Genomic DNA, 15,062 nt, shown 5'->3' with positions numbered 1-15,062 from the left:
AATGAGGTAAGGAAAACCAGGACAGTGTAATGCCTATTTACTAAATGGAAATGTTTCAAGGAGAAAGAGTAAGTTGACAGCATTAAATACTGAAGAGCAGTCAAAGAAATTGAGGAATAAAGCGCTGTTATGGTTGGACAATTAAGACTGGAGAAAGCTGTTTCAGTGTAGAAATAGGGCAAAACCCAGACTGCAAGAGAGAGATAAGAGAAATATGTAAAAAGTCTATGTGCTTCTTTAAGCGGTTGGTAGATAATGGGAAAGAAAACTACAACACTAGCTTTAAGAACTACAACATCAAGTTAGATTCAAGAAAAAAATAGCAAGAAACATTTATTCATTGAAATAAAGAGCTGACAGGTTACCTACAACTATGTTTTAAAACTTAACATCTGACTACTATTTTATTTAAATGAACTTTGTTCTAGAACTATGAAAGTGTGAAAAACAATGTTTAAAAGTTGAATAGTCCACATATACATTCTTAAAGCAACTCATTGCCAGAAAAAGTCTGGACCACATATAATTGCATCTATTATTTAAAATATGACTAATAAGAGAAAAAAAGTCTGAAACTTTTTTAATGGGAAGAGTATTCATTTTAATTATACTCCAAGATGTTACAGAGCTGGGAATTAACAATTTTCAGTCAGTATAAAACAGAGTTGTCAATATTCAGTCATTAATACAATCCCAGTAAATGAAACATCACTTCATACAAGGCTCAGATACTCTAAAAGCTATCTTAACTTCACACATGTACTGTAAAATGATAAATACTTAAACATTACAATGCAAGGGAAAATATTACAAAAAATACAATTGTTATAGATCCTTGTATGAAAGTTCCTTACTTTTAAAGTTCTGCCTTAGGGCATAATACCATGCTACATATCAGAACCAACAATAAACTATGTTCCTTGAGGTTACAATGATCAACAATATACTGGATATCCTCTAAAATACCATGTCTGACAACAATCGAAAGAGACACAAAGGAGGCCTTCAATGATGTTGAGAGAAAAAGAGGAGTGACCAATTGTCATGTGCGGATTTCTGCTGGAATGGCCTCATTCAACAACATAAAGCACTGTGCAGGGGAAAAAGAAGGGGACCAGTCTCACCTTTCTATAAAGGATTTCCAAATCAACACAAACTCAGGCAATTCTAAAAGGCACTGTTTCCAACGCCTACCACTCTTCAACCTTTTACATGGACTTCTTGTCCTATGTTCATGTTTTTTTCTAATTTCTTCATAAGGGTTTACCAAGGACCCTTTCTGTTTCCATCATCCAACACACAAACCAAAAGGCAGCAAGCAAGACAATAGGATCTACCTGTTAGATCAGTTCTAAAGACACAAGTTTTGGTTAGATGTTAAGCCGGAGATGTAGGCATAGCCACGCCATTTCCGCACACACTGCCAGCTCCCCTGACTCACTGACTCCATTCTCAATTGCGAGGCAATATGAAGTTTTAAGATTGTTTTTTTCCCTCATCAATCATTTGCTGTTGGCAAACTGCTTTGGTTGGCAGCAATATGAGGAATTGTTTGGAATGCTTGGTCAGAATAGATAAAATAATGTGATCGGTGAATTACTGTAACCTATCACATTGGGCTTCTGCAGGCAGACGCGAAGAATTTACCTTACAGACGTCCCTCGCTTATTTCAGAAGGGGAAAAAAATGCCATAAGAAGGAAAGGAAAAAGATTAGATAAGAAAATATTAATACTGTAGTAATAGCAAGAAAGGGAAGGCTTGCAGCCAACCTACCTTGCTGGGAAGTTTCTGGAATAAAAATCAAACTTTCTCTCCCATTATTTTTTGCACAAGATTAACAGTCACTTTACGTCAAAGAGGGGCAGAAAGCCACTTAAATACTTTTCTTCAAAGATAGGAAATTTCTTTTGGGAATGAGCATTAGAGAAAGGAGGAAACAGTAGGGAAAGCTCACTCAAAGAGGTCCTCAAACATGCGTTGTCCCATTGCTATGTAAGCTTCCTTCTCCTCTGGTGTCATCTGTGCCACCAGCTCTGGTCGCTGGCTCACTTCACTGTAGGAGAACGGACGACCAGCCACCATAACAATGGGGTCATCTGCTACTTCCTCAAACTCGTCATCCTCCTCGTCCTCTTCCCGATGATGCAGAGCCACAGCTGCTGGACGGGGCGGGGAGTCATCGTCTGATTCACTGGTCTCACTCTCGGAGTCAGTGGTCACAGGCGCCGCCGCCCCCACTGAGCCTGCCATGGCAGAGGGGGTCTTCTTCTCGTGAATGAGCAGGGCTCGCATAACCTCCTCATTATCATCCGGCCCTGTGCGGCCTTCCTCACGGTCTTGGAACGCATCTATATCTATACCACCTGGGATGAAAAACCCAGACAGTCAACATCTTTAAATATAAAAGACATTCCCTTAGAACTAACAAAATATTTTAATATGTTATGTTTAAATATACGATAATAGTATAAGATAACACTGACTTCACTGGCTCCAGTTCTGAGCTGCTGTGCAGAATATATTCAAAATGTTTCTCACAACTTGAGTAGCATCATGGTTAAGTACGTGGGTTTTAAGAGTACGATAGCCTGGGTTGAATCCTGACTCTTTCACATGTAAGCTGTACCATCTCGGTCAAGTTATTTAGCTCTGAACTTCAGTACCTTTTTCTGTAAAAGGGGATGATAAAGGCATCTACCTTCTAGGGCCCTGGGTGAGAGCACGTGAAATAATGTCTATAAAGGACAAAGTATAGCAGCTGGCATAATAGGAAATCAAAACATGGCTCCTCATTTTGCTCAGCATAAAAGCGAGAGGCTTTACAATGGCCTATCAGGTCTTACATTACCTGGAACTCCTCCCGCCCACCTGCTCTCAGTTCCTTCCCCCTGTTCATTCTGTTCCAGCCACAGTAGCTTCCATGGTATTTCTTGTCCACACCACACACAGTCCGACCTCAGGGCCTTTACTGCCTCTTCCCTCTGCCTGAGATATTTTTCTTCTAGATATCTATACATCTAACTCCCTTATGTCTTTCATGTCTTTACTCAAATGTCACCTCCTAATTTACCTCCACCCCTATATTCCCAAAGCTCTATTTTTCCCCATCGCACTGATTTTCTAACATAATAACTTATATCTATTGTCTCTGTCACCCCCTTTCCCACCATGTAAGTTCTCCACAATAGATATTTATCTTTTTTATTCTGTGATAGAATAGAATAGAGCCTATCACCTGCTAGGCATTGAGTAAATATTTGATGAATGAGTGAATAAAAGGCAGTTTTATCTTCCTGTAGCAAACTAAGCATACTTTGAACTCTTTATAAAAAGGAATCTAGGATCAAGAATGAAGCATCTCTCATCACACATCATTCTGTGTACACATCTTGCCTGATATATTGTAGATGAAAAATTTAAGACAAACACTTGTATTCAGTATTCAGAAAATAATACCAAACATACTGCCATTTAAAATATATAACAGGATTAAAAATGTTATCTGGAACTGACTCCTTGATTCAAATTTGATTAACACTTTTTAGCTGTGTGTTTTTTAGCCAAGTTACTTCATTTCTCTCTGCTTCAATTTTCTCAAGTACAAAAAGGGGAAAAACACAACAGCATCTACCTCACTGGATTGCTGTGGGAATTAAGTGCATATCTGTGAAGCGCTTAGAGTAGGCCTGACCCTTAAAACAGTGTTATTTATCATCATCATCATCATCATCATCAGAAGGCTCAGAAATGGTCAATTCTGACTACGGATGAAATGAAAGCATCTTCTCATTAACATATTACAATGGATTAGCTGAAACTCTGGACATTTTTAAATGTATAGAATTCCTAAGATGAGATATTGGGCAAATAAGGGAATGGGAACAGGAATTAAGAAGTTAAAATTTTAGGTCAAACAAAACAGGCTTTTGACAACCGGGAGGTAAAAATGAGAATTAAAATTAAATTTAAGTACTTTAAAACATTGCCAAAGGCTGAAGCTCCTCCCGAGGGCCCTTATTCAACAGAAAAAGACAAGAAATACATTCAAATCTCTAAGGCAATCATTGCTTCTTGAAAAAATTTCCAAATAGCTTAATATTACCAACATAGGATTCTGATTTATGTTTAAAGTAAATATAAAATTACAGGGAAAGCAGTTTAGTTTTGTAAACTAAATGAAAAGATTTAGTATCTAAAAGATTTCTGATAAGCGTCTTGAGAGATATGGGGAAAAAAAGGAATTATTCTGTTATAAAGACAAAAAAAATATATGGAGAAATGAGCAAATCTCTGGATGGTAAAGTTGAAACACTAGTTCTAGGAACAGTCTTATTTAATAGAGTTAAAAATTACAAAGAAGATATATACTGGGAAATTGTCAAGTTCATTGATACTACTAATATTTTAGCAATATTTAGGAATATTCCTAAATGTCCTAAAGCAATTCTGGGAGCTTAAAGGCCAAGCTGATAGAAAAAAATACATAGGAAGAGGGTTGTATAAGTGAGCAGAAAAGTGATAGGTTATCCTGGCAAGTGTAAGAAAATCTGCCTATGAAAAATAATCTAAAATATACTGAAAGACGTGGTCCACGCTATCAGATACAGGGCAGTACAGGGTAGTGCAAAAACCCCTGCACATGTTTCTAAAGTTGTTATTCTTAATACGCTTCCAGAACCAAGACAATAAACAGAGTGTCAGGTAAAAAACAGAAAGATATTGGAAATAAAACTCAAATCATTAATGATGAATCCATGCATGAACAGCATGTATTGTTCCGGTCAGTAGGTCTCAAGCAAAGAATATTATGATTGGAGATTGTCCAGAAAAAAGAGATTAAAATAAAACAAAAACTATACGTGGAGGAGGCTTGGGGGAAGAAGACTATTTGTAAGGAGAGTAGAATCAAAAGAAATTAGAATCTGATATAGTAATGAGGACATGACTAAGTTCTATAAAACTCTGAAAGATACTAAAATGACTTGAAATCTGAAGAAAATTTAGGACAAATAAGACTCAATCCACACATTCACTGGATAGAACCTATTCTACTATCATAAAACTTAACAAAGACACATTTAGACATGACAGCATAATACTATCCTATTTTATATAAAAAGAAATATTCACAAAACTTAATTGGGTAGACTAGATGATTTATTTAAGGCCCTTGTGATTCAAATTCTATCATTCTAGGAATTGTAAACATTGAATGTTAGGCTTATAAGCCTAATTGTTTATAATACTGGCTAACAATAGTTTTATTCAATTTTGTTTCTAAGTTCAAAGAAAAGAAGGTTTGGTTGCTTCAAGTACAGGCAAGAAGCCAAGTTGGGGAAATAAACCTATTAAATAGCTGACAGCCTAATTACTACATAATCTAGAACAACTTGAATCAAAATAACTAAACATCTCAGCCAAGCTAATCTGTGGGAAGGAGGGAGAGTGAAGTATGTTTGCCAAAAAACAAACTTTCTTTCTGATAGGAATTAAAACACCAAAGAGAATCACACTAGAGGTATCACCTGCTTTTATCATCATTACCCAGCTCCACACTACTTTTACGATTCTTAGCATACACAGTAAAGAAATCATAATTGTAAGGGAAAAGAGGTCACTAAAAAGGCCAAAGATCAAGTGGTTTTCAGTTACTAATTCTTCACCATCAAAAAACCAAACCCAGGTGACATGCTAATAATGATACTCAAAGGTATGTAGACTCCAATGCTGATGAAATCCAACTAGAGGTTCACACCCCCTTTCATCGCTGCTTCCTAGTTTCTGAGAAAACTTTGTCCAGTCTTAACCTCCCAATTTCTATGTACTCCTAAATCATCATCCCCAAATCTGTAAGTCCAGAAACTTAAGACTAAAATTTAAAAAGTAAAATCTTGCAGTTCTCAAACTTATGATTATTAAGCAATTCTTAACCCTTTAGTGCTCAGAGATTGCTAAAATCTTCTAGTATAAAGTCTCACTAATCTTCTTGAATGGTGAGTATCCTTAATCTTTCATTCAGGTGGTATCTTTCTATAAATTTCAAGTAGCATAAATTCCTTGGTATTTATGAGATAACATTAAAAAGTTTGGACTAGTGTATAGTTATCGCTCCCAATTCAAAGAAATAAAAATGCACATAAATTAGGGCAACAAGAAAAAAGAAGGGATGAATTTGGCCTTGAACACATAGCAGTTTTCTAAGAAATGGAGAGAAAGAGATAGCAATTTCTTAAATCTACAAATGGAGATTTAGGAGGAGTTCAAGATGGCAGCATAGGAAGATCCTGACCATAGCTCCTCCCAGACACAACAAATCTACAACTACATATGGAATAATTTCCTCTGAAAAAAGACCTGAAAACTGGATGAACAAACCCTCTGCAAAAAAGATAAGAGGGCAGCATAAAGATGGGCAGGAGGCAGAGACATCGTCTGCTAAAAAAAACAAAAAAACCCCAAGGTACAGAGATCAACCCTTGGGAGGAATCCAAAATACACAACTTTTTCTTTGAGGAGTGAGGGGTTTGTGCTCCATATGAGGCACCTCAACTATTAGATCCTGCAGAGAAGAGATGAACACCCATAACCTGGCTTTGAAAACCAACAGGGATCATGTCCAGGAAATCCACAGAACTGTAAGGAACAGCGAACCTGCCCTTAAAGGACTTGTGCGCAAACTCACCTGCCCTGAAAAACAGTGTGAAAACACCTGTTTGATAAGCACCTAAACCATATATGAAGGAAACCCACTTACTAATCTGAAAGCTGGAGCGACAGAAAACTGTTGGGACATTCGCCAGGAATGGAGACACTGGTGGGCACCATTTCTATCATCCCACACTACCTTGCTAATGTTGGTACTGGCAGGCACCACTTTGGACGTCTCATTCTAACCCGTGAGCACAGGTGGGCATGCCCTGCTGAGAGCCCTGCTTACCCTCAGGCCACGGCTGATGCATGTTACAGCCAGGCCAGGCCATAGGCCTGCCTTCCACCGTGGCAATTCAGAAGTAAGGACACACAGAAACTGTAAAAGGATGGGGTCACACAGTCCATGCAGGAAGCATGTGTCTGTCTGTTGACATCTTGCTTCCAGGCATATCCTGTTTGAATCAAATAAACTCTTATAAAAATTTTTTTAAAAAGATATTCTATGGAAATGGAAAGGAAAAGAAAGCTGGGGTAGCTATACTCATATCAGACAAAATAGACTTTAAAACAAAGACTGTAATAAAAGACAAAGGGCACTACATAAGTGCATTTATTCCAGGGATGCACAAGGAAAATTAGAGTTTTGCAAATCAAAGTGACACACTAGATGAAAAAAAAAAAAAAGGATAAAAAAAAATCACATGATCATCTCAATAGATGCAGAAACTGACAATATTCAATATACATTTATGACAAAAACCATTAACAAAGTGGGTAGAGAGAACATACCTTAACATAACAAAGGCCATATATGATAAACTCACAGATAACATCATACTCAACAGTGAAAAGCTAGAAACGTTTCTCCTAAGATCAGGAACAAGACTAGGATGCTCACTATTACCAACTTTAGTCAATATAGAATTGAAAGTCCTAGCTACAGCAATTGGACAAGACAAAGAAAGAGAAGGCATCCGAATCAGAAAAGAAGAAGTAAAACTGTCTCTATTTGCAGATAACATGATAATACATAAAAAACACTAAGGACTCCACCAAAAAAACATTAAAACTAATAAATAAATTCAGTAAAGTTGCAAGATACAAAATCAACGTAGTGAACCCTTTGGCATTTCTATATATTAATAATGAACTATCAGAAAGAGAAATTAAGAAAATAATTCCATACAGAACTGCATCAAAAAGAATAAAATACTTAGAAATAAATTTAACGGAGGAGGTGAAAGACCTGTACAATGAAAACTATACGACACTCGTAAAATAAATTGAAGAAGATACAAATAAATGGTAAGCAGTCTGTGCTCATGGATTGGAAGAATTAATATTGCTAAAATGTTCATACTACCCAAAGCAATCTACAGATTCAATGCAATCCTTATCAAAATTCCAATAGCATTTTTTCACAGAACTAGGACAAGTAATTCTAAAATTTGTATGAAACCACAAAATCCTAAATAGCCAAAGCAATCTTAAGAAAGAACAAAACTGGAGGTATCACACTCCCTGATTTCAAACTATACTACAAAGCTGCAGTAATCAAAACTATATGGTATTAACATAAAAACAGACACACAGATCAATTAAAGAGAATCCTGAGCCCAGAAATAAACCCACACATATATGGACAATTAATTTGTGTCAAAGGAGCCAAGAACATACAATGGAGAAAGCATTCTCTTCAAACAATGGTGTTGGGAAAACTGGACAGCCACATGCAAAAGAATGAAACTATTTAATAGACTACTATTTACAGTATAAACAAAAATTAACTCAAAATGAGTTAAAGAATTGAACGTACAACCAGAAACCACAAAATTCCTGGAACACATAGATGGTAATATCCTTGACATTGGTCATAGCAAAGTTTTCATTGATCTGACTCCAAATGCAAGGAAAACAAAAGCAAAATCAAATGGGACTACTTCAAACTAAAAAGGTTGTGCACAGCATATGAAACCATTATCAAAATGAAAAGGCAACCTACTGAATGGGAGAAGATATCTGCAAATCATACATCTGACAAGGGGTTAATATACAAAGAATTCATACAAGTCAACAACAACAAAAGAACAAAAATGGGCGGAGGAATTGAACATTTTCCCAAAGACATACAGATGACCAACAGCCACATGAAAATATGTTCAACTTCTCTATTAGGAAGATGCAAATCAAAACCACAATGAGATATCACTTCACACCTGCTAGAATGGCTATTATCAAAAAGACAAGAAACAACAAGTGTTGGAAAGGATATAGAGAAAAGGGAACCCTGTACTCTGTAGGTGGAAAAGTACATTGATACAAACAGTATGGAAAACAGTAAGGAGACTCCTCAAAACAATAGAACTAGCATATGATCCAGCTATTCCACCCTGGGTATTTATCTAAAGAATACAAAAATATCAATTCAGAAAGACATATGCACCCCTATGTTCATTGCAGCATTATTTATAATAGCCAAGAAATGGAAATAACCTAAGTGTCCATCAATGGATGAATGGATAGAGATGTGGTACACTATATACATAATGGAATACTACTCAGCCATAAGAAAGAATGAAATCTTGCCATTTACGACAACATTGATGGACCAGGCAGGTATTATGCTAAGTTAAATCAGTCAGATGGAAATGACAAATACCATGTGATTTCACTCGTATGAGAAATCTTAAAAAAAAAAAAACAGGGGCCGGCCCAGTGGCTCAGGCGGTTAGAGCAACGTGCTCCTAACTCCGAAGGCTGCCGGTTCGATTCCCACGTGGGCCAGTGGGCTCTCAACCACAAGGTTGCCAGTTCGATTCCTCAAGTCCCGCAAGGGATGGTGGGCAGCACCCCCTGCAACTAAGATTGAACACAGCACCTTGAGCTGAGCTGCCGCTGAGCTCCCAGATGGCTCAGTTGGTTGGAGTATGTCCTCTCAACCACAAGCTTGCTGGTTCGACTCCCGCAAGGGATGATGGGCTGCGACCCCTGCAACTAACAACGGCAACTGGACCTGGAGCTGAGCTGCACCCTCCACAACTAAGATTGAAAGGACAACAACTTGACTTGGAAAAAAGTCCTGGAAGTACACACTGTTCTCCAATAAAAGTCCTGTTCCCCTTCCCCAATAAAATCTTTTAAAAAAGACAGAAAACAGGACAAACAAAACAAAAACAAACTCATAGAACAGAGATTGGCAGGTACTAGAGATGAAGGAGGTTGGGGGGTGGGCAAAATGGGTAAAGAGGGTCAACTGAATGAAGGACGGTAACTAGATTTTTGGTGCTGATCACTTTGTAGTGTATACAGATGTAGAATTATAATGTACACCTGAAACATATGTTATATACCGATTTTACCTTAATTAAAAATAAAGGGAGGGAGGGATTAAGGGAGAGAAGGAGGAAAAATTTAAAAAGCTACTTGTTTTTTCAACTAAGTTGAGGGCTAATACAAGTATATTGTTTGGTTTTAATGCTTAGTTCCTGCTATAATGCAATTGTTTTGGAAAACAGAAATAGGTCACCAATAAAACTAAGAATTGCCTAGGCTATTTCTCACTAAGTTCATTTTCTACTAAACCCAAGACATATTCATTTTAATGACTTCTCTTACCTTCCTTCATCTCTTCAGAACTATATGCTCCTTGGACAGTGCTCTCTCTCAACCAAATAGGTCTCTCTTTGGCAGATTTCCCCTCCAGAGAGGCTCGATGAAGATCTTCTTGGTCGTCCATATTAATGACAACATTCTGAGTATATAAGTCCTCATAAGAGGGACCTTTGCTGGCCCATGCTTCCCGGTGGTGGCCCCCTGCCAGCCCAGCAGTTCCAGCAGTAGTTGCTGCACGGTCCTTGCTATATGAAAAGACAAAGGAAGACAGGAAGAAGAAAAATTAAAGTCTTGGTTGGAAAAGGAGGGCAGCAGGGGAGGTGGTTACTGAAGTAGTACAAGTAAATGCTATCTAGCAAACATGCAAAGGTGCTTTAACAATTCTGAGAAACTTCTCTAATACCTCAGAGTGAAGGTGACATGGGTTAGAAGAACACATTATATTTAAGTTCCTCAATCACTGGATCACCTGGTGTATATAAATGACTGAGGTTTTACAGTTTAAGACATTTCAATAAATCTACTCAGGGAGAGGGGAGAACGGTATGGAGACAATCCACTTAAAGACACCAGTCTGGCAAAAACCTCTCCCAGACACATCTTTGATGAGTATTTTATTTAAAAACAAAACACAAATTAAACATTTTTTAAAACATTCTCTCAGCTCAACCCAGAATAATTCAAAGTAGTTCTGTGTGCTTTTTTCCTTTCGTGTGCTGAAAAGCTAGAAAAGCATTCTGCAAAGCCGGACCTCAACTTGCAATTAATATTCTTCCCCTGCTACTCACCAAATCTGCTAAGCACAGATTAGTCTCTTTTCTACTGAGTTGTAGCTTTCCATCTCTGCACCTATGCTGACTCTCTGTATCCATCCTTCAACCATTATTTCTACCCTGTAGTCACCATGATCTAATTCTCAGTCGATTTTGTTTTGCTTTTTACCTTTACTACCCACGATCTTCTTAGCCTGTTCCAGGCCTGATCATTTCTTCCCTTTGTTTAGTCACTTATTTTCATCTTTCTGAGTTAAAGTTTTCTGTCTTTCTGCTGCTCCCTGTTTTATCTGTTTGTTTCACTTACAATCTGTTCCACATCCTTTTGACTGTACCTGATTCTTTGTGTGTCCAGGCTCACGCCGTGTCTTTCTCTGCCTGCTACTGATGCTTTCTCTGCATCAACTTCTATGTAAGACTCTCCCGCCCTCTCTGTTGAGACAGCTAATGTTTTATCCCATAAATTATCTTCATGTTTCACGAGCCTCCTGCTCTGTACCTTTCCCTATATCTTTGCCTGTATTCCTTTCAGTGTCCACCGACTGACTTTTCTGACCCCATATTTCCCCTTTACGTCTCTTCCATTTTTCTCTAAATCTTTTCCATGGATCCTGGACTGCTGTCTTCAATGGAGCCCTGTCTCATTTTGAGCCTAACCAATACTGCTTCATTTGTCTTTATGTCCTGTACCACTTTTTCTCTCATGAGCCATTCCCTATTTTTCCTTTTCTTTGGTCCTACTTCATGTCTGCTTACTCCATTGCTCTTCATTTCTTCGGAGGCCTACTTATACATACTTGAGCTTTCTGCCTCTGATATGTACCATTATCTGATTGGCGCATTACATTTCTCCCTGAGAACACTGTTTCTGACCATCCTCTGGAGGTAACCCTGGGCATATCCCACTCTCCTATTCCCCTCTGCATATCTACAGGCCCACTGCCACTTTGGCTACACAAAAATGTGCTCTCCAGTTGTCCATTCCATGCTGATCCGGTCATTGAATCCACACCTGCCAGCTACAGCCTCTAGCTGTACTCAAGGCTGCCTGCAAACCACTCTTTCCCATGGCTTTTGGACCAGTTATGTGCTCTCACATTCTGAGTTTAGGCTTACTAGGTGCCTCTCTGTCCCCAGTCTATTTTTCTTGCTATACTTTAGTCTCACACTACTGTTGCAAATTAACTGGTTTCTCTCTACCTTTTTTCCTGCATTTCTCCAGTGTTACTTTTTGCACTATTTACTAGGCTTGTCTCAATTGAATCCTTATCTGTCCGTGTCATTCTTTTTCTTTCTTCTACCTGTTCCATGATGTCTTCTAAAAGGCTGTGTCACTGCCTTCACTACTACCCGACTCTGCTTACTCTGGTGTAAACTGCCTTTCTGCATTTTGGTCTTCTCCAAGCATTCACTTTTCTTTCTCTTCTCTCGTGGCCTGATCTGTGTGTACAGACTGATGTGCTCACCCAACATCCTGAGTGTCTCCTCTGTCACCCAGCTATCTGTGACGACTCCTCTGAATGTCTCTTCCAGCCTCAGCCAACATCCTTGCTGTCCTGAGCCTGCTCTGCGTGCCCGTCTACCCCCAAATGTGTCTCCCTGAGCTAGTCACATGCCTTTCCTGTCTGTCTCCAAGCACTTGATGTTTCTCTAGCTCTGACCTGGCCACCTACACCCCTGTCCTTATCTGCCTCTCTTTCATCCATACTCTTCAATGATTCACTCACTCTTTCTGAAGCTACTGTTTCTCTCTGTATATAATCTTGAACACATCGTTTTTATCTCTGCCCTATCGTTAGCATGGACTCTGAAGACTATCTCCTGAAAGTTATCAGGTAATCAGTATTTAAGCAGAGAAGAACAAGAAAAGTAGAGGGGGAAAAAACAGGACAATTAAAATAATGTTAGCACAGGACTGCTTTTTGTTTTCAGTACTCTGCTACAGAAACTCAAGACAGGTTTTATTCCAGTTTGAGGCAGGAGAGATTGGACCACAAGTCAAACAAATTTTAAAATCTGGAAGAATTTTTTTAAAAGATATTTTTAACCATGGGGAGTTGCCTACACAGATATTATTTCTACCTTCATCACAGATACAGGCAAATCTAAATCATCAGCAAATGTGACACTAAAAATCTCGACGAGAGACACATAGGTTCATTCCTCCGGCATATTTAAATTTCTGCTATGGAAAAAATGTACGCATTTTACTTAAAGATGACAAAAGTAACTATTCAGTTTTGAATCTTTTTACATTATTTAAGAAATTTTAGAACTTTTAAAAGACATAACTCTTAGGAATGAGGGAGGAATATTATTTCAAACTAAATTTTTAAAGACCTTTAAGGCTGAGTGTTAAATAAGAGATGATAGAAAAGGAGAGGCTACGGGCAAGGAATTCCATTTAAGAAAGACAGGAAAACTTTAAGTATCATTGATGGATTGACTTGCTAAAAGGCTAGAACTGTCTATCAGCTCTTGGGTTAAAGCTTTTAGTTACACAGAGGCAGCCTCTGGTTATACCGATCTAGGAATAAGATAGAATTTAATTGTTTACAGATCAGTAACCAAACTAACAATGATCCTACTTATTTAAAAAAAATCATCAATAAATTACCATCATCTCTGAGCTTCCATGCCACTGTATTGTAGTTTTTCTGGTACTTGGGTTGGGGCAGAATGGCTATTACAGAACAGTTATGCTCTGAAACAGATCCTATAATACAGAAAGGCTAAACCAATACCACTTTCAGGATGTCATATCCAGGCAGTGGAGCTTGTCAAATGCTTGGTGAAGCCATCTCAGCCAGGGTAACACCTTATCACCTCACCCCAATAATCCTTCTCCTGACCACATGGAAACAATTGTACTCTGTTCTGGCTGGCAGCTCCAAGTATCCCATTCTATCTCTGCCTGCCTCCACTTCCCCCTTTTCTCCCTAGTGGCCAGGCTATTTGGAAAGCCTCTTCGCTGATCAGGTTATTTCCTCTGTTTCCTGGTTCTTCTTCATCCCTGGAGTTACCATCATTCCTAACAATCACTTGATGCAGTGAATTGTTACTGGGCCTCTGGTGGTGCTGAACCACTCAGACTTGTCTCTGGCATGGAGGGAGGGATATCTAAATAAAGATCTGGAACGGGAGGCAGACTGTGGTAGGTGGGGAGCATTAGAGACAGGATGCCAGTGGTGGTGAATGAATGCTATTGTGGGGGGGAAGCACCTTGATAAACAGGAAAAAAACTATAGTTAGAAGAGGAAACAGAAAAACAAGTTTCCGATAGTATTATATTGTGTAGAAAGCAATCAGAGAGACTGCTGAAGCATACTTCAATTTGAAATAGCCCACAGACTTAGAAAATTATGTATTTGTAAAATCAATTTCCCTCATAGGCTTCTATGTTAAGAGTTCCAATATTACTTAAGGGGACAGGAAAAAGGTATAAAAAATAAATTCTTGATAAGAGACCAAATGACCAGTAACAAAAATTTAAGGCTATCTGTGATAAGGATGATATTGATTGCCTAACAACTGTGGCTCCTTTGCTTATTGATTTGATTCAAATACTGATGGCTATTTGCTCCAAAGAACTCTGGGACTTTCCCAGCCCTAGGAGGTAAACCTTAACTGGTCTAAGCACCAATCATGTGATCTCATATCCTTTGCCAGATGCTAGTTAAGAAATAAGCATATAAAGCAATTTTGGCCAGTAAAATACTGAGGGATAGAGTAGATGAAGGTCCCTCTCGGAAAGACTTCTTTAATCTTAAAATAGGACACAAAGAAGGGACGGTCCCTTTTTTCTGCATTTGGACATTTTCATCTCTTTCTGATACCTAGAAAGACATGGCCTCCGTAGGCTAGCTCCTCTCATGGTCTCAAGAGAACAACCAACAGGCTGAGTTCAGCAGAGTTATAAACATGGAACAAATCTAGATTCTTGAGGGTGTAACTGAGCTGTGAAATTAATCCTGAACTATACTCCTCGGGACTTCTGGTCACGCGAGAGAGGCTTTTCTTACAC

At 38.4% G+C, this 15,062-nt stretch overlaps 1 protein-coding gene across 8 annotated transcripts in view; it reads right to left on the bottom strand.

The window, feature by feature from the left end:
- Nucleotides 1-566: 566 nt before the first annotated feature.
- GTF2E1 (general transcription factor IIE subunit 1) overlaps nucleotides 567-15,062 on the bottom strand; it is a 36,325-nt gene continuing 21,829 nt past the window's right edge. For all 8 annotated transcript variants that reach the window (XM_033129802.1, XM_033129828.1, XM_033129812.1 and 5 more), the window contains 2 exons: nucleotides 10,269-10,510; nucleotides 567-2,365 (listed from right to left, as the gene is read on the bottom strand). In XM_033129802.1, coding sequence (XP_032985693.1) covers nucleotides 1,953-2,365; nucleotides 10,269-10,510 — 655 coding nt within the window. In that variant the 3' untranslated portion in view covers nucleotides 567-1,952. The remainder of the gene's footprint in view (nucleotides 2,366-10,268; nucleotides 10,511-15,062) is intronic.

The sequence above is a fragment of the Rhinolophus ferrumequinum genome, chromosome 2, assembly GCF_004115265.2.
Source record: "Rhinolophus ferrumequinum isolate MPI-CBG mRhiFer1 chromosome 2, mRhiFer1_v1.p, whole genome shotgun sequence".
NCBI lineage: Eukaryota > Metazoa > Chordata > Mammalia > Chiroptera > Rhinolophidae > Rhinolophus > Rhinolophus ferrumequinum.
This window is presented reverse-complemented; position numbering and strand designations above follow the sequence as displayed.